Source organism: Panthera pardus, unplaced genomic scaffold (assembly GCF_024362965.1).
Source record: "Panthera pardus isolate Hobbes unplaced genomic scaffold, ASM2436296v1 HiC_scaffold_10, whole genome shotgun sequence".
Classification (NCBI taxonomy): domain Eukaryota; kingdom Metazoa; phylum Chordata; class Mammalia; order Carnivora; family Felidae; genus Panthera; species Panthera pardus.
In genome coordinates, this window is record NW_026526655.1 from 66,949,903 (window position 1) to 66,973,679 (window position 23,777).

General features: G+C 35.9%; 1 protein-coding gene across 5 annotated transcripts in view; it reads right to left on the bottom strand.

Annotated features, from left to right (window-relative positions):
- Positions 1-23,777, bottom strand: part of LOC109272266 (sodium channel protein type 2 subunit alpha) — a 138,361-nt gene that overhangs the window by 86,094 nt on the left and 28,490 nt on the right. For 2 of the 5 annotated variants that reach the window (XM_019458140.2, XM_019458163.2), the window contains exons 2-3: positions 1,404-1,721; positions 359-477 (exon numbers count right to left, since the gene is read on the bottom strand). In XM_019458140.2, the coding sequence (XP_019313685.1) occupies positions 359-477; positions 1,404-1,670 (386 nt within the window). In that variant the 5' untranslated portion in view covers positions 1,671-1,721. Of the gene's footprint in view, positions 1-358; positions 478-1,403; positions 1,722-2,260; positions 2,375-3,364; positions 3,497-23,777 lie in introns of those variants that run through there. The other 3 variants (XM_019458148.2, XM_019458156.2, XM_019458169.2) reach the window with 3 other exon arrangements.

A 23,777-nucleotide genomic window follows, 5' to 3' on the forward strand; every position in this document is an offset into this window, starting at 1 on the left:
AAATTAGCTCATGGAGGTTACCCATTGCCTACCATTGTAAAATATGAAGACTTATAAAATGAGAGCCTTGAAACATGATCAACATTAATGAAGAAGTCTTGGATGTAACAAGTAATTTAGAAGGACACAGAGGAGTAGAGAAGAAAGATGTAGTAAGTTGGGGAGAGGCGAACTTCAAGAAGATGAGGAAAACAGGTTCACTTACCTATGATCCCATTTGCAATATGCTAACTGTTGAGTAAGAGGAAAGAAAAAAAGAGCACATCATGTTGCCAACCACACATATTTGAAAAAAAGATTCCCAGCTCAATAATTCAAAGAACAAAATCATATTAAGCAACTGTTTGAAAAAGGATATGAATGTACCAAAATCTTAATAGCTAGTTTTCTAATAGGGTTGAAGGGAGTTAAAATGTACAGGGCAGGAGTGGCACTGAATCGAGAGATTGCTTTCCCTTTATTCAATACTATAAATGTCTGAAAAAGAAAACACAACATATAAGGCAGAATTTAGGATCTTAATATTAAAATTAAGAACATTTAAAGAAAAAGGTGAGACCATTATTTAAAATTTTGCATTATAAAATACTATAGTAATACACTATCAACATGCAACATGATGATAGGTGCTTTTTCTGAGCACTATTAACTTTCCTAAATTTGTAAGTGACCTGAGCATTTAAAAGAGAAAAAAAAATGTAGTCGATGCCATAGGAATTCTTAGCATCCTTATCAAGTTTTGATAGCAGTATTTTAAAACCATATTTATAATTCACAAAAAGCATGAAAATGGGGCTTTGATTACTTCTTGATTTTGGTAACAATTTTCATGAAAACTTCAGAGTTTTCCAGGTGTGTTTTTGGATGAGATTCTTTTGGGGGTACTTAAGTCACCTACTATTATTTCTTCTGCAGAGAGCCATGGGAAGGGCAAAGTCTTTGGTATGAAGGCATAATCCTGCTGATGACCAAAATAACTTACTTAGAGGTTGAGATTGTAAAAATGAATTTAGATACTGCTCCTGGAAATTAATATAATATAATGTAATATAATATAATATAATATAATATAATATAATATAATATAATATAATACAATACAACCCTTGTTTTCACTTTTTGCTTCATTGTACCCTAAGCTGAATAGACTTTTTGCCCTTCCTCAGTTATCAACTACATGATGCTTCTTTAGTTCTGTTTGTCCCGGGAATGTAGGTTCAGATGAGTGCTTCCAAAAGACTTGTAGGATAATGGGTCCATTACATGCTCAAGCCCACTCAGCATCCTAGTGACACTTCAGGCAGAGGGGAAGAGGCACATCATTCTTTACCAGACATCTGTGTGACTAGCCCAGAACCAGTTAGGAAGTGGGGGAAGTAAAGACAAGGTGTCTAAAAACTCACTTTCTTATTGATATAGTACGGGTCCAGGTCCTCCAAGGGCTCTGACACCATCTCTGGAGGGATGTCTCCATAAATAAATGGCAGAGATTTCCCTGCTTCCAAGTCACTGTTTGGCTTTGGGCCATTTTCATCATCCTCATCCTTACGCTCTTGTTTGGGTCTCTTAGCTTTCTCTTCTGCAATGCGTTGTTCAATAGCAGCAAGGGATTCCCTGGTAAAGAAGCGGAAGCTGTCAGGTCCTGGTGGTACCAGCACTGACTGTGCCATCTTTTCATCCTGCTCCTTTAATCACTGTTTAGCTCCTTGCATAAGAAAGTGCTATGGAAACGAGAGAGAGAGAGACAGAGAGAGAGAGACAGAGAGAGACAGAGAGAGAGAGAAGCAACAGTCATTAGGATAAAAGGTAACTGTGACAATTACATGATACAGAGATAAAATATATAAACCAATCTATCTGTAATATTTACTAAGGAAGCTGTATTTGGCATTCAGGGGATTCTCATGCACGCATTCATTTGCTTGCATGGAGATCTGTCTTCCACACCCAGTAGATGTCTATGAGGTAATCTAGTCTCCCACTCCCAAAATGTTTTAAGTGAAAATATCCAATTTCGAGCTCAGAAATGGAGGATACTGGTTTGTGCTTGCTGTTTCACTTGTGTGAATATTTTGGCAGCCATCTTTTTCAGCATCCTTTCTGAAAAAAGAATATCAGAGATCCAAAACAACAGATGAATAATCACCCAAAATTATAGAACCTGGGCTATGCAAGGATCTTGCATGTATCTCTCCATTTTTTTCCATGTTCCCTTTGGCCTACTTTTCCACCTTTAATAGCTTATTCAAAATCAACGCACCTGGTAAAGAGCTCTGGAAATCCTGAAATGCCAGGCTATGGAAACATAGGTAGATACTGCTTGAAAGCAAAGGAACAGGAAGGAGCGGGGGATGCCCGATTGCATTTGGAACTGCTCGGAAGCTGCACAGGAAGGGATCCAGCTCCTGCCAAACCGGGCAGGAAGTCATCCACGTCAGAGGTCTGGATCTTGGACCCCCCAGGCTTAGCAACCTGCTGCTAACTAGTATAATTGCTTCTTAAATTAACAAATTTGCAACACCTTAGGAAATACTGTAGAAATAGTTCATTTTCTCAAATAGTGCCCATTTCATAAAAATCTCAATAGCAGATTTGGACTGGAAAAAATAACAAGTGTAAGATAGTTTATCTTTTCAACAAACTCCTATTTTGTTGGTCTTTGCAATAACATAAATGGAGGTTTACCGTATTCTAATTTTATTTTACGAGACTAACATATATAACTTAACAGAGTACACCAATCATTCCGAATGTTATCTCTGAACCAGTGGCAAGAGTTTCTATGATTTTTGAAATCATACAACCAAAATCTTAACTCCTGAATGCCATCTGTATATGCTCACTTACCAATTTTCCTTCCTTTTAAAATATCCATCCATTTTAACCCCCATCCTACAGCAATGAGAATTGCCATTTAATTATATGAAGTGCATTTTCTAAGAGTAAATGTATTAATATCCAGAGCATTTCTGTAGCATATGCCAAATCAAACAGGGAAATTTAAAATAACATAAGCTACTGTACCGTTCCTACATTTTTTTTTTTTTGAAGTAGAGTAGGACCTTTCAGCCACCAGCTAGCAGACTGCTCTCTCAGTATCACACTATCTCCAAAACATCTCTATTTTACCTCACCCATCCCCAGAGACCCTCATGCCTCAACAGACATAAGCATGAAGAAGGTCCATGCATACTCCATGGAGGAAACTGCCATGCCTGTATGCTCTAATAGAAGAGACATGCTAAAACATGCAGCCAGCAGCTTCAAAATGAAAGTGGTCCTCTGCAGATTCCCCCAAGGATTGTACTGTAAAGGTAGAGAAGCATCCCAGAGAATAAGCATAATAAGAATATTAAAACATTACCCCTGCAGAATCTTTTACACTCAGAGTTTGGGATTGATAAGCTGGCACCAAGAAGACTGCAGCTAAAATTCCATCATTCTTTTTTTCTTTTTTTCATTTTCTTTCTTTCTTTCTTTCTTTTTTTTTTTTTTTTTTAAATTCTCCTTCAAAGACCACACCTAACTTCCTGTAAAAGGATTCTGGTAACTGAAGTAAGAACAGGCATTTCCTGTTTGGGGACTACAAAATGGCGTTATTATAACTACCACTAGAGGGCGGGGGAACTGTGAAGAGAGAAACCTCTCTCCGTGTACTCCGTGTACGTACACAGAGCCGTGTGTTTGAAGCCGCCCAAATTTTTCACTAATGGGAGTTTTGATCTTCCACAGGCTCTTAGAACGAAACGTTAAGACTTTGCTGATTTCAAAAATTAATTTTGCTAACAGATTAAGTTTCTGTTCATGCTTTTAATTTGATATGCCAGAAATCATTCCATCAATACAAATAATTGAAATTAAGAGTAAAAAGAGAAAGTAAATAATGAACGTTAAAAATAAGAATTCATAAAACAGCAATCAATGAAAGTCTTACGTACAGTGGAATTTAACATTAGCCTTAGCCCCAGAGTATCTGATATCCAATATAGTGCTTTGCTAACTCAACAAAGAGATGGTCTTTGTGCTATACAAATAAAGTTTCTGTTGAAATGAAATTACCTTAATGGGACACCAACCTTATTTTATCTATGATTTTAGTGGCTGAAAAGCAGCCAGAAGAAAACTGAACAGCTAGTGAAATCCTAAATGCCAGTCTTTCAATTAATGACATAGTGATGATTGAGGGCTTACTATCTGCCAGTGACTGACTGGGCAAACATGTCTGAATATATGGTATCATTTCATCCTTCCCACATCCTATCAAATATACTCTTTCACTATCCTGATTTGAAAACTGAAGAAAGGCAGTACACCATGGGTAGAAAAAGTCACCTAAGATCATGAATTCAGGATTCAAACTCAAAGTCTGACACCAAAAATCTGTGAACTTTATTTAGTCATAAAAAGAAACACTTGCTCATGCAATTAAAGCCTGAAATAAAGATTTAAATAAAAATTAGGCGGTGGTACCAATTGTATCCAGAAACGGTCCTAATTATTAAATCAAGATATTTTCTAGGTTCATCATTTTCATTAGAAAATGTATTTGTTGGAAACAAGCAAGGAGAAGATAGAGCCAAAAAGAATTTTTTAGTTACTCTAGCAAGTCTCTTTTGGTTACAAGAGACAAAAGAGTGACTCAAACTGGCTGGAGAAAAGAAAGAAGGAAGGAAGGAAGGAAGGAAGGAAGGAAGGAAGGAAGGAAGAAGGAAGGAAGAAGGAAGGAAGGAAGAAGGAAGGAAGGGAGGAAAGGAGGAAGGGAGAGAGAGATGGAGGGAGGCAGGGAGGCAGGGAGGAAAGAAGGAAGGAAGGAAGGAAGGAAGGAAGGAAGGAAGGAAGGAAGGAAGGAAGAGAAGGAGAGAGAGAAAGGAAGGAGGAAGGAAGGAAAGAAAGGAGGGAGAGAGGGAGGAAAGGAGAGAAGGAAGGAAGGAAAGAAGAAAGAAAGTAAGAAGGGAGGAAGGAAGGAAGGATGGAAGGAAAAGGAAAAGGAAATTCATTAGTTCAAGATTTATTGTCAGGGGTTAGCTTTAGGCATGGAATGATTCTGGAATACAGCTGACATTACCATAACTGTTACCTAGTTATGCTTCATTCTTTGGCTCTGACTTCCATGGTGATAGCTTTTTTAGATATTCAACCCTTATTTGTAGTAAGGTTCAATAGCAGCTGCAGCCTCCCAACTTCCCAGACTTAAATCCAATAGGCATAAGACACAGAAAAACTCTCATTGCATCCCACTGGCTCCAGCTGGGTCACATGCCCATCCCTGAAGTAATCGCTCTGTCCTAGGTAATGCTGTGCTTTGTGCTTTGATTGGCTTCCCCTAAACCAAATGTCTCACTCTTGGAACTAGAAGGAAACCTTGCTTAAAACCTATGAACAGTCAGGATTATGGCGGTGGTATAGGGACATTCCTTAAAAGTAGTGATGGGATGCTATCACTGGAACAAGGGAGGGATGAATGCTTGTCAACAAAAACAAGTAAGTGTGTACTCTATTCACATATTGGTCATATGGTAGTGTCTCGATACTTAGTAATGCTATAAACACCAGAAGATAGATAGATAGGTAGATAGATAGATAGATAGATAGATAGATAGATAGATAGATAATTTCTATATCTACATATATTTTTTCCTACTGAAAATGGTAAAGCTTTACCATTTTCATTAGGAAAAAGTATATCTGCTATGTATACCATCTTAAAGACTTAGAAGCCAGGCGAGACAGAAGATTCTTTCTCCAAAATAAGTTGGGGGAAAGAACATGTTATCTCCCTGATCAGTGGCTTCTCCTGCTTGGCTGTGGGCCCCATGAGGGCAGGGAACTTGTCTGGACTTGTTGACCACCTTCTAGTCTCCGGGGCTCATTGCACCATGTGGTTTCCCCATACATACCTGGTACTGAATTAAAAATGAGACCTAATTTGCATTTGTATCACTAGATCAAAAGAGGTAAAAAAAAAGACCTAGTAAAAAAGTATCATACAAATAAAATCTGGCTTGTTTTAAAAATACAATTAACTACTCTTTCTTGGACTACAGTAAGAAAACACTGCAGAGAGTTCTTCTTGCCTTTTTATGATCAAGAAAGAATCTATTTGCCTTTGTTGGTTTCACACTGTAAACAATATTTTTTTAAGCAAACATGTCAAAATATGTGTCCAGATACATGTTTTCCTTTTCAAATTATTTTTTAAGTTTATTTATTTGTTTAGAGAGAGAGAAAGAGAACATGAGCAGAGAAGGGGCAGAGAGAATTCCAGGGAGGCTCTGCATTGTCAGCACAGAGCCCGACACGGGGCTCGAATTCACAAACTGTTAGATCATGACCTGAGTTGAAATCAAGAGTCAGACGCTCAACCGAGTCACCTAGGTGTCTTTACATGTTTTCCTTTTTAAGTTAGTTACCTTGGAGGTCCAGGCACTTAAGTCAAGGGTGCTGGGCTCTAAATAGTTTTGGATATCCTTCTTTTGATGTTGCTGTTGCTTATCTTTTTAGGGAGCTCATTTACAGTTCTCTTTTTAACCAATCATTTTTTGGCACTCAGTTTGTAGCTACACCTGATTTATGCAACATTATCAATTTTGAGGGGCTCTTGTTGACTTACTATTATTTTGGGGGCACCATGCTTCTGAAGAAAAGGCATCTTTACTCTGCTACTTTCTAGCTGTGCTTCTTTAGGCAAAGGACTCGGACTATAGTGAGGATTAAAACAAGATAAGTAAAATACCTAATACACACACAGCAGATGCACCTTATCCAGTTTTTCCCTGTGCCCTTAAAGCTCTTACACATAACACTATACTAAGCAGAAGGACTAAGACCAAATACAAAGCTAGAAAGAGGTCTGATATTCAGAATTTGCAATGCAATTTGTTATTTAACAATAAAAAAGGGCGACTTTTTTTAAAGTTCTAAGAGCCAGTATTCTCCCAGATGCTTAGAATATAGTAAGTAACCCACAAGACAAAAAACAGACAAAATTCTGCCCTCATGAAGCTTATATTCTATAGAAGATATAGATCTACATAATGATACAGATTATGTATGAGTAAGCTCAACATGGAATATAGCAGGTGCTGCTAATTGCTGTGGAAAAAGATAATGGAAGAAAGGGAAGGAAAAATACCAGGGTAGGGGGCCAGGGAGAAGGGTGTGTTGTAAATTTAAATAGGGTGCTCAAGGAAAATTCTTGCTGACGAAGTGACATTTAAGCAAAAGTCCCCTGAAGGACCAAAGAAGGCAGCCAAGTCATGAGCCTTCCTGAGTGATGGGGTTCCAAGGGGAGAAAATGCATGGAAAGAACTACAGAAAGGAGTTCATATTTGGAAAGACCTGTAGAAAGGTAAATAATACTGGAAGACTGAAACCATACAAGACAATAACTCATCAACAGGAAGAAGAAAGTAGAGCAGGTAGCAGGGACAACGCGTACCACAGCAGATGCTGCCAACCTCAGTTAGGTCTGCCATCTGGTTTCCCAGCAGTTTCACCGGTGACACCTGTGACATAAATGTCAAGATCGGAGCCCAAGCCAGACCCTGAGAAGCAACAATCACACCAGGAATAGAGGAAAGCTCGCTGCCACTCAATGTCCCGAGCCTGGGCACAGAACAGAACGGGGGTGTCGAAGGCGGGATAGCCATGCTCCGCTGCTTGGAAAACTCGAAACCTGGATGGCTATTTGTAGGGCGGACCCAGGAACAGCCTCACAGATATGAAAATACAGCAGCCAAATTTAGCATCTAGAAACAGTTCAATGTCAGAGAAGTAGACAAGGCAAAATGTTGCCTATCCTTGATGCCTAGAAATATTTGTTGAAATTTTAGAAGATTTAAAAAGAGATAATCTTTCTGACCATGATGCACTTTTTAAAAATAAACCAATTTAAAAACAGCATCAATTGAGAAATACAGCTACAAAACAGATATTGTTACAAAACTTTTCGTTGGCTTGCTTTCACGGGTGAAGAGTGCATTTGTTGTCTATTCAACATGTTGCCAGCTACCTTCACTGGTAAATTCCCTTACTTCCAATCAGTCCTACTGCCTTTTAGAGAGAAAGAATATAGAATTAAGCACTCTGTTCCTCAGTTCATTTAATCTCCTGACATGCAGGGCTTTTTCCTCTCTCTCTCTCTCTCTCTCTCTTTTTTTCCCTTCTTTTTTCCTCTGTCTTTAACTAAGGGTGATTTGTGTCCCGGTCAAATGCATAATGTTGCTGCTGGAATGAATTCAGATCATTTGAAGTAATATACTCTTTGAACAGCAAGGCATTTTGACATTGCTTATTCATTTTCTTCTTTTTCTTAACGTTATTAAAATACCAATTTTTGCCTGTAAGAATGAATGAAGAAAGGGTATTTTAAATGAAATGATTTCTTGCATTCCATGTTTAAAAGTTTCCCTATATAACTTCATGTATGTGAATTGTAAAAGTGTAGTTAGAACTCACAAGATGGTTGGATTTTTGAATAGCTTTCTATCCATGTACATAGATGCGTAAGCCACAAATGTCAGATCGTGTGATTACCATCCGACCACACTGCTGTATCACGTTCATCTGTAAACTGAAACAGGAAAAACAGCAGGCTTGGGAAGGGAAAAGGGCAAAAGGCTCAGGAAAACATACTGTGTCCCCCAATAAAGTAATCACTTGCCTTCTACATATTCATTTGCAGGCTCATACTCATGAATGACATTTTGCATTTATTTTTCTCACTCCCAACCAAACAAAATATACTGAAATCATTAAAAGCAGGGATTGATTGGTAAAAGCAGCCTCGTCACTTGGAAATTATCAAAGGGCAAGAAATGACTCACACATTTTTTGAAAAGTTCAAATCATGCTTGCGTATTTCAAACTGAATATTCTTTGGTTTCTCATAAAAGACACACATTGAGAAAGAGCAAAAGTGAGAGTAAGAAAGACAAAGAGGTGAGGAGGAGGAGGAGAAGGAGGAGGAGGAGGAGGTGGGGGAGGAGGAATGTTTGGAGTTCTACAAAGAAAACAGTTTTCCAAATAAAAGATTTGTAAATTAAAAGATATGACTTAGATTTAGAATAAAACCCCTACTATTCTTTATGGAACTGAGCAAACATTTTCCCTTGTGTTGGCACCATAACCAACACTAATTAAAATTATAGGTTTTGTGTTTGGAAGGGGGCTTTCCAATAGATTATTTAGTCAGACTGGTTATATTCATTAAAGACTGAACTGAAATCAGAGACAGATGGTTTTGTCTCAGATATCAGAAGAAAGATTTCACAACTTTTCTTCGTTGTCTATTCAACTTTTTAATCACTGATTAACTTATTCTTTAGTTATAATCTCTGTCAATATTAACACAATCCAGGGATTCTTAGGTGTCTCAGTCGGTTGAGTAACCAACTTTGGCTCAGGTCATGATCTTGTGGTTCATGGGTTCAAGCCCCGCATCGGGCTCTGTGTTGACAGCTTGAAGCCTGGAGTCTGCTTCGGATTCTGTGTCTCCCTCTCTCTCTGCCCCTCCCACCCCCCAAAATAAATAAAAACATTAAAAAAAAAACACACTATCCAGACTGTTTCTGCTACTGTGTCATTGGATGAAATGGAAGCATCATACATACCCTTATATGGGATTTATCAGTGAAAAATTGCCAAAATATTTATTTAGCGTTCTGTTTATTGACACTGAAAGGATATTTTCCTTTTAGTTTAAGCAATATCAAGTGACTTCATATAATTGCAGTAGAATAAAAACACTGGCTGATGGTAGGCATGATCCCTATAATTTTCAACCTTCAGTCTGCTTTTCTGCCTCTCCCCTTTCATGGTATTTTGATTATTGTTAATTTAATTAATCAGTTTCTGAGAATAAAGAATAATTAAAAGGAATGGACACCCAGATTTTTAAAAAAATGTTTTTAATGTTTATTTTTGAGAGAGAGACACACAGAGTGCCAGCAGGGGAGGGGCAGAGAGAGAAGGAGACACAGAATTCCATAACAGGCTCCGGGCTCTGAGCTGTCAGCACACAGCCCGATGTGGGGCTCAAACCCACGAACTGGAAGATCATGACCTGAGCTGAAGTTGGATGCTTAACTGACTGAGCCACCAAGGTGCCCCAAGACACAGATTTTTAACATGTTGCATTCTGTAATTCAGTATAGAATATTTTGTCATTTTCTTTATGATTTCTTCTTTGACCCATGGATTGAACATTTAGGAATGTGTTGCTTAATTGCTAAAAAAAATATTGCCTTTTTATACACACCTTATTGTTATTGGTTTCTAATTTAATTCTCCTTTTGTCAAATACTCTGAAATGAATTAAGTCTTACTTTATGACCTAGCATGTGGTCTTTGATAAATGTTTCATGTATAATTGAAGAGAGTGTAAAAAAAAAAGAAAGAAAAAATGTATATTCTGCAATTGGAAGTATTATCCTATAAATGTCAATTACGTCTTCATGTTTGATTATTCAAGTCTTCTATATCCTTACTAATTTGTTTTCTATTTTTCTATCAATGACTGGGAGAAGATTGTTAAAATCTCTAACAATAATTGTGTATTTTTATATTTCTCACTTTATTTCTGTCCATTTTTTCTTCTTTTATGTTGAAATTTTATGATTTTGCTATACACATTTAAGAGTGTTAGGTCTTATTACAAATCAGTATTTTTATTCTATGACATGACCATTTTTTAACTATGTTAATATTCCTGTCTTGGAGTCTACTTTATATTATATTAATGTCATATAATATAATGACATATGTTATATATATTAGTGCTTACACTAGATCTTTTGCTCTTCTTTTACTTTTAACCTGTCTGTATTTTTATACTTAAAATATGTCTCTTGAAAACAGCATATCATTGGATCTTGCTTTTTATCCATTCTTCTGACAACCTCAAGAGTAGTGAAAATATCCACACACAAAAGACCTTTGCCAGAATGTTCATAGCAACCTTTTCATAATGGCCAAAGCCCAGAAACAACTCACATGACCATCAATAGGTAAAGGAAAAATAAATTAAGATATATGTAACCAGTGGAATATTACTCAACAACCAAATGCTTTGAACTACTTACACATGCAACAAAATGAGTGCTGAGTGAAAGATGCCAAAAAAAAACACATAGTGCATATTTTATGGGTTCATTTAGGGGAAGTTTTTGAGCAAAACTAAGCTATGGTGTTAGGAATCAGAAAACTGGTTGTCTCTGGAGCCAGGATGGATTGACTGGGAAAGGGCACTGGGGAGGTAGAGATGTTTCACATCTTGATTGGGGTAGTGGTGACAATGGGAGACTACATTTGTCAAAACTCAATTGAATATGCATTTTATTTTATGAAAATTATCCTTCAGAAAAGAAAATGGCATGAGTCCAAGCTATACTGCCTTTCTTCTACTTATTTCCCATGAAGTCTGTGTGGCTACAACAAGCCAGACATGGGTAAGCTGAGACAAACCAACCAGCTTTGTTCACTCCCTTACTGATCCTCTTTCTTTTGAAGACTGTCCCTATCAGTTGTCTTCAATTCACTGTCTCCATGTGGCTAGGATGAGAATATAAGCCTCTCTGGTAGGGATTATACTTTAATAGGAGGTACAAGCCTATTTATGCCTCTAAGATAATTTGTTCTAAGATACTTGGGAGTATGGCTCTTTGATCTTAATACCATCAATATTCCCTGACCCCAAAGAATTAAAAATCTAATTACGTAGTCAAACATGTAGAAATGTAAATTCCAGTATTAAGCCCAGTAACAGTCATAAGACAGCAATGTACAAAAACAATACAAGGCAAGTAGCAAGGTGGTATACGATTTGTTTGTGATAACAATGACAAACTTGAATGGATATTTTAAAAATTTTTATAAATGTTTTATATACATTATTTTATTTTCGTTATTCTTAAGTTTGGTTTATATAATATAAATATGGTTTATAAATTTATAAATTATTTATAAATATGGTAAATATAATATGGTTTATATAAAATACTATATTAGTTTCAGGTTTGCAACATAGTGAGTCAACAATTCAGGATTGCAACATAGTGAGTCAATAATTCTATAAGTTATGCAATGCTCACTAGGGTAAATGTATTTATCATCTGTCACTATACAGTGAGATGATAATACTATTATTATAATAGTATTGACTATATTCTCTAAGCTATACTTTTTATTCCTGTGACTTATTTTATTTATCACTTACAACAACACTAGGAAGTAGATCAGAGAGGTATAAATAACTTCATCTTAAAAGAAACCAAGGTTTTAGTCAGCCTATGTCAGTGGCCATAGCAAATAAACAACAGATGCAAGAGTACGATGTGTATTTTGACTCCCCACTCCAAAGGACTTATTTATTTATTCTATATCTTTTGCTGCTTATGAAAAGTTAAAGGGCTGAAGTGATGAACAAAGACTTCTTTGATGAGGTGGAACTTAGGCTGAGCTTTATTTTTATTTTTTTTTTAAATGTCTATTTATTTTTGAGAGACAGAGAGAGAGAGAGAGAGAAAAGTAGGGGAGGGGCAGAGAGAGACAGACACAAAATCCAAAGCTGGCTCCAGGTTCTGAGCTGTCAGCACAGAGCCTGACATGGGGCTTGAACTCAGGAGCCGTGAGATCATGACCTGAGCCGAAGTCGGATCCTTAACAGACTGAGCCACCCAAGCACTCCTAGACTAAGCTTTAAAGGCTGGGCCAAAAATGGAGGCATTCCAATTGGAAAGGAAATCATAAGCAAAGGCCCAATCCTAAGCAGGACCTGGCTCTGGCCTACAAGAGAAAGCAAAGCAGACCAGGACAATATACATGAAAGGATCACTTGGACTGGAGTAGAAGTTCTTACCTAGATGACGTTGCAGATCTAATAAGGGAAAAATGATAGAGGCCGAAGTGGAGAAGATGTCAAATAGAATGTCAAAGGCCAATGGCAACTTGCTGAAGTTTTTTAATAAGAAAAGTGAACTATCAAGAAGAGAAGTGTACATTATAAAATATTAAGTATTATAAAATGTTAATATGAAAATAATAGTACATCAAGATTACAGTTCTAGCACACTAGTGCAAGTAGATAAGCAGTAAGTGGCTTATAAAGAAATAAAAGAATTAGGTGCACAAACTTGCTTAAGAAATACTTAAATGTGGGAAAAAGTTAGAGTAAATGGAAAAAAAATTCATAAATTGAGGTTAACAGAAAGATCAAATTCACCTAATCACTCAATCTTATTATTTAATTCAATCTTCATGATAACCTCTGGGATGAGAACAATTAGTAAACTTATTATACACAAGGCGGCCCAAAGAGGTTTATTTCTTGCCCAAGGACAGATTAGTAAGTAGAGAAGCCAGAATATGGCCTGGGGCAACCTGATGTCCAGTCCAAGTTCTCAACAACTTGGTGCAAACACCCTGTTTGCATGGTGACTAAAATCACCTATATAGACTGTAAAATGTTAGTCATGGTTCTACTTCCTGCTAGTGTTAGGATTTCAAAATTTTATTTTAGGTACTATTACCAGGTCAGATTATGACTACTGCCGCCTATCCAGGCTTTACATCCAGTAGAACCTCATGGGGATATGAAGTCCATGGGGTGGAGTTACCTCATGTGCAAGTTAAGCAATCTGGATTTTACAGTAAGGATACAGGGAACATTGAGGAACACTATTCAGTAAAGCAATATAATCAGATTTATTTCCTAGATATTATTCTGATACTATGGAAGAAGTCTGAAATGTGGGGGCCTGTAGGACAGGAGATAAGATAAAAAGCTATCATAAGAGTCCAGACAAGAGACAATGTATGCCAAAATGAGGCAGAAGCAATGGAATGAGGAGGAAATAATTTGAGCATTTCTGAAGTTGCTTTAGTAAAATCTGAAGTTTGACTGAACGTGGGTGGAGAAGGAACTGCATAAGATGAAGAGAACTCCAAGATTCTTGTCTGAGAGACATGAAGCACAGGACGCAGACAGCTTCTCTCTCTTTCACAGCCCTCACTGATCTCCATGTTCTTTAAAGTCAAATTCCATATGAAGCCACCCAAATTTATGAAGGAAGACAGAATGAAAGGTTTATTACAGAAAACGTATTCTGCCCTGAAATATCGAAGCAAGAAGAGAAACTAAATTCAGGGATGTTAGTGAGGAATCTTCTGCATAAGAAGGCCAAGTCAGCTGGAAATTCAGTTGGTGTGTTGGGGGTGAGAGGGTCAAGAATGAATGCTTCTAATTATTCCATAAGAGAAAAAAATTTGAGAAGTTTGAATGGCTAATAAACATAGTCTTTTAAATTCAAAAGATATACAGATGTATGCTTTTTAAGAGTAGGTAAATATTTCCACAGTTCATTAGACTATCATAGACTTTTTTTCTGGAACAAGGAGAAATATAATAATCTTTCAGAAAAGGGTGTTGAAAAATAGATTCATTATTAACTAAAATATTTTAAAATTACTTCAGTAAAAATAAATATAATGAAATAGTAAAAAAAAAAACCATCTTCCTTTATTTAATTTTGTTAGTCTGGCTAAACATGAAAATAGCATTAAGGAAAAATAACCTGATATTTTAAATTGTCAATGAATATAAAATACGAATGGAATTTTTGTTCAAAGGAAATTGTGGATTCAGCCTGGCAATAATTCCACTAATATGGATGTGAAGAAGTATAGAACTGGAAGGTACTTTAGAGAGAATGTGGTCTATTTCTTTCATTTTAAGGGTGATAAAATTGAAGCTTATAGAATTTCAGAGTATAGATATTAAACATCAGATCTGGGACCAGAGCTCTGTTTTTCTGGCTCCTAGTCCAGTCCTCTTTCCACTGGTAATAATTTGTTGTCTCTGAAGAAAGGAAAAAGTTAAAGATTTTTAAAAAGAATGAGGACGGAAGAAATTTGAACTGAAAGATTATAAAAATGGGAATTGTTTTCCATGAAGTAAATAAAAATATCTATTTATTAGAGTCAGTGAATATTTCCATTATATCTCTTTACTCATGAATAATCTTAGGATTTGAAGGCATTTACTTTTGGGTAAAAGTCTGTCAAATACAGACATCTAATCACTCTCCTTCCAACTCACCACCCTCCCATTTGCCAGATGCAAGTGAAAATGCAAGTGAAATGCATACTCTAAAATGAGTTGAGGGAGGAAAACATGGGTCATTTCTGGAAACTAGGAAGAAAGATTTACACATGCCATAAGTGTTTTTTTCCAGAATAATCCACGGGAACTGACTTCAGGAAAACCAAATACATCCAGGATTGTGGGCATAAGGAAGATCAGTTTAATTCAGAAATAAATGAAAAATGTGCCCAGAGAGTACCATGGTCACAACTGGATCCCACGGCAAGGGTTAGAGCAAGAGTAAGTTTTGCAGCAGCAGTAGGACACTGAGAATATCACCAATATTTCTGAGATGTTTGCCAGATGGCAAAGTCTATGCCCAGCTTACAACAGGTGCAAATAGCCATGCCAGATAAAGAATAGGAATACCGCTCCCCACGAGCAGTTGCCATCAGGCAACTGAATTCAGGAAATAAGATTAGTCCTGGCTGCCAAATCTACATAGTTCCTGCTGTGATCTCTCCTGTTTTCCTTAGGCCACTGGACCTTTGAACTGGCAAAGTTAAAACAACTGGAAATTTAAAGCTTTCTCTTTTGCCTGAAGATTTTTAGATATTTATAGGAAACCATCTCAAATGGTTTCCTGATAGAACCATCTCAAATCCCGATGTTATACAGCACAGAATAACATCTGTAAGGATGAGTAAAGAGAAAAAAATCACCAGGCATGTAAAAAGAGGTCATTGTTCAAAATAAGGGGCATAATTTTAATACTGTTGCAGATAACTCCTTATAAAACAGAATTGCTACACTTATAAAGAACAATACACTTATAAACAATACACTTATAAAGAACGTTTCTTTAAATTAACATTACCCAAAATATTTTTAAAAACTAGGAAATACTTGGATAAGGAAAAAATTTATATATATATATATATATTTTTTTTTTACATGTGATAATAGTTTAATTTATTATGCTGACAATTTCTTTGAAAATAATGCAGTGAAAAACAAGGTGATATATGCATTCTAAATAGCTAGGAAAAAAAGAGAAAAAAAGGAAAACAATATAGTTGATGTAGTTCATAAGCAAATCAGGAGAAATAATAAAAAAATAAAAGTAGAAACCACAAAACAAGTTGTCAGAAGAAAGCCCAAATAAACCTAACATTGATGATAACAAATTGTGAATTGGTTTATTCACGTTAAATAACAAAAAGTACTAAATTAGATCACAAAGCAAAAGTTGAACAGATGCTGTTTATTTAAAAGAAGCATGGAACAAATTGCCAAAATTAAAAATAAAAAATGGGCAAAAATATATCAGGCAAATACAAACAAAAATGTAAGGCTTGCAATGTTATTAGAGACAAAATATATTTCAAGGCAAAAATTTCTTAAATGGATAAATAAGGTAATTTTATACTTATAAAGGTAAATCTTTCAATAAGAATATACTAGTCATAAATTTATAAAATTAAGCATAGTACATTATTAAGCAAAACTGTTAGAAATTCAATAATTGTAGAAGATATAAATTCATTTCTCTAAGTTTTTGAGAGATAAAATATGAAAACAAAGTAAAAACATTAAAGATTTGAATGAAATAATTATTACTGTTATTTCAGTAACTATACACCAAACTTTGCACTGCACAGAGAAAATTTTCTTTTGTAATTTATAAAACTAATCAGTTGTATAGAAAGCAGCAGGAAAACAAACAAATCCTACCTCAGTAAATTCTAGAAAGTAGAATTTGTAGACCCAAGTCATATTTTTGACCATAATACATTAAGCATAGAAAACTTATTTTGAAATTTATAAATCTTCACAATTCTTGGGGTGCCATGGTGGCTTAGTCAGTTAAGCATCTGACTCTTGATTTCAGCTCAGGTCATGATCTCATGGTTTGTGAGTTCAAGCCCTACAACTGGCTCCACACTGCTGGGGATTCTCTCCCTCCCTCTTTCTCTGCCCCTCCCCTGCTTGCCTCACTCTCTCTCTCTCAAAATTAATAAATAAACATTTTTAAAAAAGTTTACTATTTAAAAAAAATAATAAAAGTAAATAAATCTTAGCAATTCTCTATGAAATGGTAACACATATGAAAATGAAATTGTCAAAATGGCACAAGAATAAACTGACCAGGCAAATTCTAAGAAAATAAATTGAAAAAATGTAAAACTACTTTAAAATAACAGTAAGGTGCTTTATAGATGAGTTATTGATATCTTCTAGAAAAGAAGTATTGACATTATGTAGAAACACTTAACTTGCACATTTTAAAAACTGACTCAGCATATTGTATGGACTTGTACAATTCCTATGTTGTGCACCTGAAACTAATGTAACATTGTGCATAAACTATATTTCAAAAATAATAATAAAAAAAACCTGTCAAAAAAACTGGCTCAAGCATAGAAAAAATAGAAAATTACCCAAAAGATTTTCAGGAAAATATAAATTTGATAGTAAAACTTTACCAAAACTTATATCTACAACCAATGTCATTAATGAATACAGACATAAAAAATCTTAAATAAAATTCATCAACTACTTAACCAAATAATGCACCAAAAACCACCCAAAATACTTATTAAAAAATTAGAAAATATGTTCATAAAATAGATTTTGTCAATGGATTAATAAAAATATGAACTAGCATTTATGTGAAATATGTGAAATAAATATGTGAAATAGCATTTAATAAGTCTTGCATGTATTTACAAATTATAAATGCTCTCTGTAAAAAGAAATAAAAGAAATATCTTTACATGATAAAGTCTATCTGTCTCAAATAAAATTTACTTTGATACAATTATATCACTATGGGTACTGATGTAAATATATTTTAGTGATGACACATTATAAATATTTATATCAAAGTTAGGAAAAACTAGACATTTTCACTATTAATTTTTACAGGAAAATATGCCAATGTCATTTGGAGAAAGCATTGATTAGATATAAACAGAGGAAACACTGACTAGTAGAAGAATTGAAAAATAGGAGACAGGAAGTTGGTGGCAGAGTGGGAGGATCCTAGGCTCACCTTGTCCCAGGAAAATGACTAGATAAATATCAAATCATCTTTAATGCTCCAGAAATCAATCTGAAGACTGGCAGAACAAATTCCACAACTAAAGGTAGAAAAGAAGGTTGGAAGCACAGAGACTCAGCTTGGGAGAGAAACAGATTGTGGCTGCTGCAGTGGGGAGGGAGACCCGGTCACAGAGAAGGGTGAAAGACAGACTAACACAGGGGAGCACATGGGAAAAATGAATCCCCATAGCAATTGGCTTGGAAAGCAAGAGGGCCCGAATTTTGTGAGTTCTTGAAGCCAGCTGGGCTTAAAGCCTGGAGTATTAAAAGTGAGTGTGCTTGGCTCTGGGAGAGCTCAGAGAGATACTGGGATTGCTCTTGGAAAAAAGGAAGGGCAAACAGCCAGCAGACATACAACATGGAAACCGTGATCTAAAAAGCACCTGGGGCACACACTGGGGAGGTTAGTTGTTCACCTTGGAGTATGTCCCAGGGAGAGAGTGCTCATGGAGAGACCCTTCCAGAAACAAAGGAACTGACCAGTGTCATTTCCCTTCCCCACCCCCAAACATAAGCACAGGGCCACCTGCAGGCACCAGCACAACACTGACACTTGCCACCTAACTTGCTTACACCAAAGCTTCCTCCTCACCACACTCTGGTAGAACTGCGTTTTCCACTCACCCTGCCTCAGTCCCAGCATGGTGGGCCCTCTCCCCCAGAAGACTGGCCCAAACCCCTTCCAACACCATGTCTCCTGACCTGGGTGTTTTGTGAGGCTTTGGTCACAGTGGCAGTAGTAACAGGTCTCATTTCACAAGCAGACCAGAGCACAACCAGTTAAAATGTGCCACATTTAGGCCAGGGATGAAACACTGTCCACAACAGGCAAATAAAACCTCTGCTGATGACTGGCCTGAATGATAAAGCAGCTAGGGCACAACAGCACAGCATATGAAGCACACATTGGAGACATTCCCAGAAGCACCAGGCCCTGGGGAATACTACACAGCAGGGCACTACAGGACCCCTTTTTTATAAGGCGATTACCCTTAAGAACAGGAGATGTAGCTGACTTGCCTAACACACACAAATAGGTACAGAGATTTGGACAAAATGAGAAGACAGATAAATTTCTCCCAAATGAAAGAACAGGACAAGGCCACAGCCAGAGGTGTAAGTGAAACAGATATAGAGAAGTGGAAGACATCAGTGATATCTTAACACAAAGATAAAAAAAGAAACAATAAGAGATGAAAGGTGCAATAAACAAGATTAGAAACATGCTTGACGCAATGAACGACAGGCTGGAAGAAGCAGAGGAACAAATTAATGACCTAGAAAACAGAGTAATGGAAAATCAAGATTGACAAAGGAGGGAAAAAAGAATTCTGCAAAACGAGAATGGACTTAGGGAGCTGTCTCCATCAAATGTAATAACATTCATATTACAGGCTTCCCAGAAGTAGAAGAGAGAGAGAAGGGGGGCAGGAAATTTATCTGAAGAGATAATGGCTGAAAACTTCTCTATCTGGGGGAAGGAAACAGATATCCAGATCCAGGAGTCACATGGGAACCCCAACAAAATCAACAAAAGCAGATCCACATCAAGACATATTATAATTAAAATGGCAAAATATAGTGATAAAAATTTTTAAGTCAGCAAGACTAAAGAAGACATTTACATACAAGGGGAAACCCCATAAGGCTATCAGGGGATTTTTCAGCAGAAAATTTTTAAGCCATAAGGGAGTGGCATGATATTTTCAAAGTGCTGAATGGGAAAAATCTGCAGACAAGAATACTCTATGCAGCAAGGCTGTTATTCAGAATAGAAGGAGAGATAAAGAGTGCCCCAGACAAACAAAAACTAAAGGAGTTCATGACCACTAAACCAACTCTGCAAGGAATATTAAAGGGGACTCTTTGAGTGGAAAGGAAAGACCAAAAGTGACAGTATGAAGGTAGGAAACCTAAAAGCAGTTAATATGAATATTCCTGTAAAATATTAGTCAAGGAACTCATAAAATTAAAAGATGTAAAATATGACATGTATCTAAAATGTGGGGAAGAGAGGAGTAAAGTATGGGTTCAGACTTAAATGACCATCAACCTAATGTAGATCGCTATATGCAGAAGGTGTTATATACAAACCTAATGGTAGCCACAAATCAAAAACTACTAATAAATATTCAAATTTTAAACAGAAAAAAATATATCACTGAGGAAAACCAGCAAACCATGAAAGAAAGACAAGAAAGGATCAGAAAAAATCTTCAGAAAAAAACACAAAACAGGTATAAAATGGGAATAAATACATATATATTATTGGTTATTTTGAATGTAAATGGACTAAACACTCCAATCAAAAGACACAGAGTGACAGAATGGATGAAAAAACAACACATATCTATCTGCTACCAATAAGAGACCCATTTTGAACCTAAAGACACGTACAGATTGAAAGTGGGAGGATGGAGAATCATATATCATGTAAACGGATGCCAAAAGAAAGTTGGAGTAGCAATATTTATTCCTGACAAAATAGACTTTAAAACAAAAACTGGAACATGAGACAAAGGAGGATGCTATGTAATAATAAAGGGAACAATCCAACAAGAAAATGTGACAATTGTAAATATTTATGTACCCAACACAAAAGTATCCAAATATATAAAACAGTTAATAGCGAACATAAAGGAACCAATGGATAATAATACAATAATAATAGGGGACTTTAACACCCCACTTACATCAATAGACAGATCATCTAAACAGAAAATCAACGAGGAAACAATGGCTTTGAATGACACACAGGAGCAGATGGACTTAACAGATATATTTAGAACATTCCATTTTAAACAGTGGAATACACATTCTTTTCAAGTGCACATGGGACATTCTTTAGAATAAGTCACATATTAGGCCACAAAACAAGACTCAACAAATTAAAAATGATCGAAGTCATATCATGCATCTTTTCTAATCACAGTGCTATGAAACTAGAAGTCAACTACAAGTCAAAATCTGGAAAGACCACAAATACATGGAGCTTAAATAACATGCTACTAAACAATGAATGGTCGGTATGCCTGGGTGGCTCAGTCAGTTAAGCATCTGACTTTGGCTCAGGTTATGATCCCACGGCTCATGAGTTCAAACCACATGTAGGGCGCTGTGCTGACAGCTCAGAGCCTGGAACCTGCTTCGGATTCTGTGTCTCCCTCTCTCTCTGCCCCTCCCCTGCTCGTGCTCTGTCTCTCTCTCTCCCTGTCTCTCAAAAATAAACAAAACAAAACAAAAAACAATGAACAGGTCAAAGAGGTAATAAAAGAAGAAATAAAAAAGTACATGGAAACACATGAAAATGAAAACACAACCATTCAAAACCTTCTGGACACAGCAAAAGCGATCTACCTTAAGAAACAAGAAAAATCTCAAATAAACAACCTAATTTTACACCTAAAGGAGACAGAAAAAGAACAACAAATGAAGCCTAAAGTCAGCAGAAGGAAGGAAATAATAAAAATTAGAGCAGAAATAAGTGATATAGAAAGTAAAGAGCAAAATAAAAAATAGAATAGATCAATGAAACCAGGAGGTGGTTCTTTGAAAAAAAATCATAAAAATGATAAACCTCTACCCAGACTTATGAAGAAAAAGAGAGAAAGGATTCAAATAAATAAAATCATAAATGAGAGAGGAGACACCACAGAGATACAAACAATTATAAGAGAATATGATGAAAAACTATATATCAACAAATTGGGCAACCTAGAAGAAATGAATAAATTCTTATAAACATATCTTATCAAAACTGAAACAGGAAGAAATAGAAATTTGAACAGATCAATTACAAGCAAAGAAACTGACTTAGTAATAAAAAAAAAAAAAGAAAAAAAACTATCAACACACAAAAGTCCAGGACTGGATGGCTTCACAGGTGAATTCTACCAAACATTTAAAGAAGAGTTAATACCTATTCATCTCAAACTACTCCAAAAAATAGAAAAGGAAGGAAAACTTCCACATTCATTCTATGAGGTCAGCATTACCCAGATACCAAAACCAGATAAAGACATCACATAAAAAAAGAACTACCAGCCAATATCTCTGATAAACATAGATACAAAAATCCTCAACAAAATACTGGAAACCAAATTTATCAATACGTTAAAAAAAAGTCATTCACCACGATCAAGTGGGATTTATTCCTGGGTTTGCAAGAGTGGTTCAATATTCACAAATCAATCAGTGTGATACATCAAATCAATAAGAGAAAGAATATGAACCAAATGATCATTTTAATAGATGAAGAAAAAGCATTTGACAAAGTACAATATCCATTCACGATAAAAACCCCTCAACACGATAGGTTTAGAGGGGACATACTTCAGCATACTAAGGACTATATATGAAAAATCCACAGCTAATATCATCCTTAATGGGGAAAAACTTAGAGCTTTTCCCCTAAGGTTAGGAACAAAACAAGGATGCCCATTCTCACTACTTTATTCAACATAGTACTGAAAGTCCAGTCACAGCATTCAGACAACAAAAAGAAATAAAAGGCATCCAAATTGGTAAGGAAGAAGTAAAACTTTCAGTGCACCTGGGTGGCTCAGTTGGTTAAGTATCCAACTCTTAATTTTGGCTCAGGTCACGATCTCATGGTTCATGGGACTAAGCCCTGCAATGGGCTCTGCTGTCAGTGTGGAGCCTGCTTGGGACTCTCTCTCTCTCCTTCTCTGTCTCTCTCTCAAAATAAATAAGTAAACATTAAAAAAAAGATTTAAAACTTTCACTATTTGCAGATGACATGATACTATATACAGAAAATTCTAAATACCCCATCAAAAACAACTGCTAGAACTGACAAAAAAAATTCAGCAAAGTTGCAAGATACAAAAATCGATGTACAGAAATTTGTTGTATGTCTACATACCAATAATGAAGTAGCAGAAAGAGAAATTAAGGAATCAATCCCATTTACAATTGCACCATAAATCATAAGATACCTAGGAATAAACCTAACCAAAGCAGTGAAATACCTATACTCTGAAAACTATAAAACACTAGTGAAAGAAATGGAAGATAACACAAAGAGATGGAGACATTCCATGCTCATGGATCAAAAGAACAAATATTGTTAAAATGTCTATACTACCCAAAGCAACCTATACATTTAATTCAATCCCTATCAAAATACCAATAGCATTTTCACAGAACTTTTAGAAAAAACAATCCTAAAATTTGTACGGAACCACAAAAGACTCTGACTCTGAATAGCCAAAGCAATCTTGAAGAAGAAAAGCAAAGCTGGAGGTATCATAATTCTGGGCTTCAAGTTATATTACAAAACTGTAGTGATCAAAACAGTATAGTACTGGAACAAAAATAAACACATACATCAGTGGAGCAATGGAATTGTCAGAAATAAAACCCAAATTATATGGTCAATTAACCTTTGACAAAGCAGGAAAGAATATGCAATGAGAAAAAGACAACCCTCTTGAAGAAAGGGTGTTGGGAAAACTGGACGGAAATATGCAAAAGAATGAAACTGGACCACTTTTGTACACAATACACAAAGATAAATTCAAAATGGTATGAGACCTGAACCATAAAAATCCTGGAAGACAGCACAGGCAGT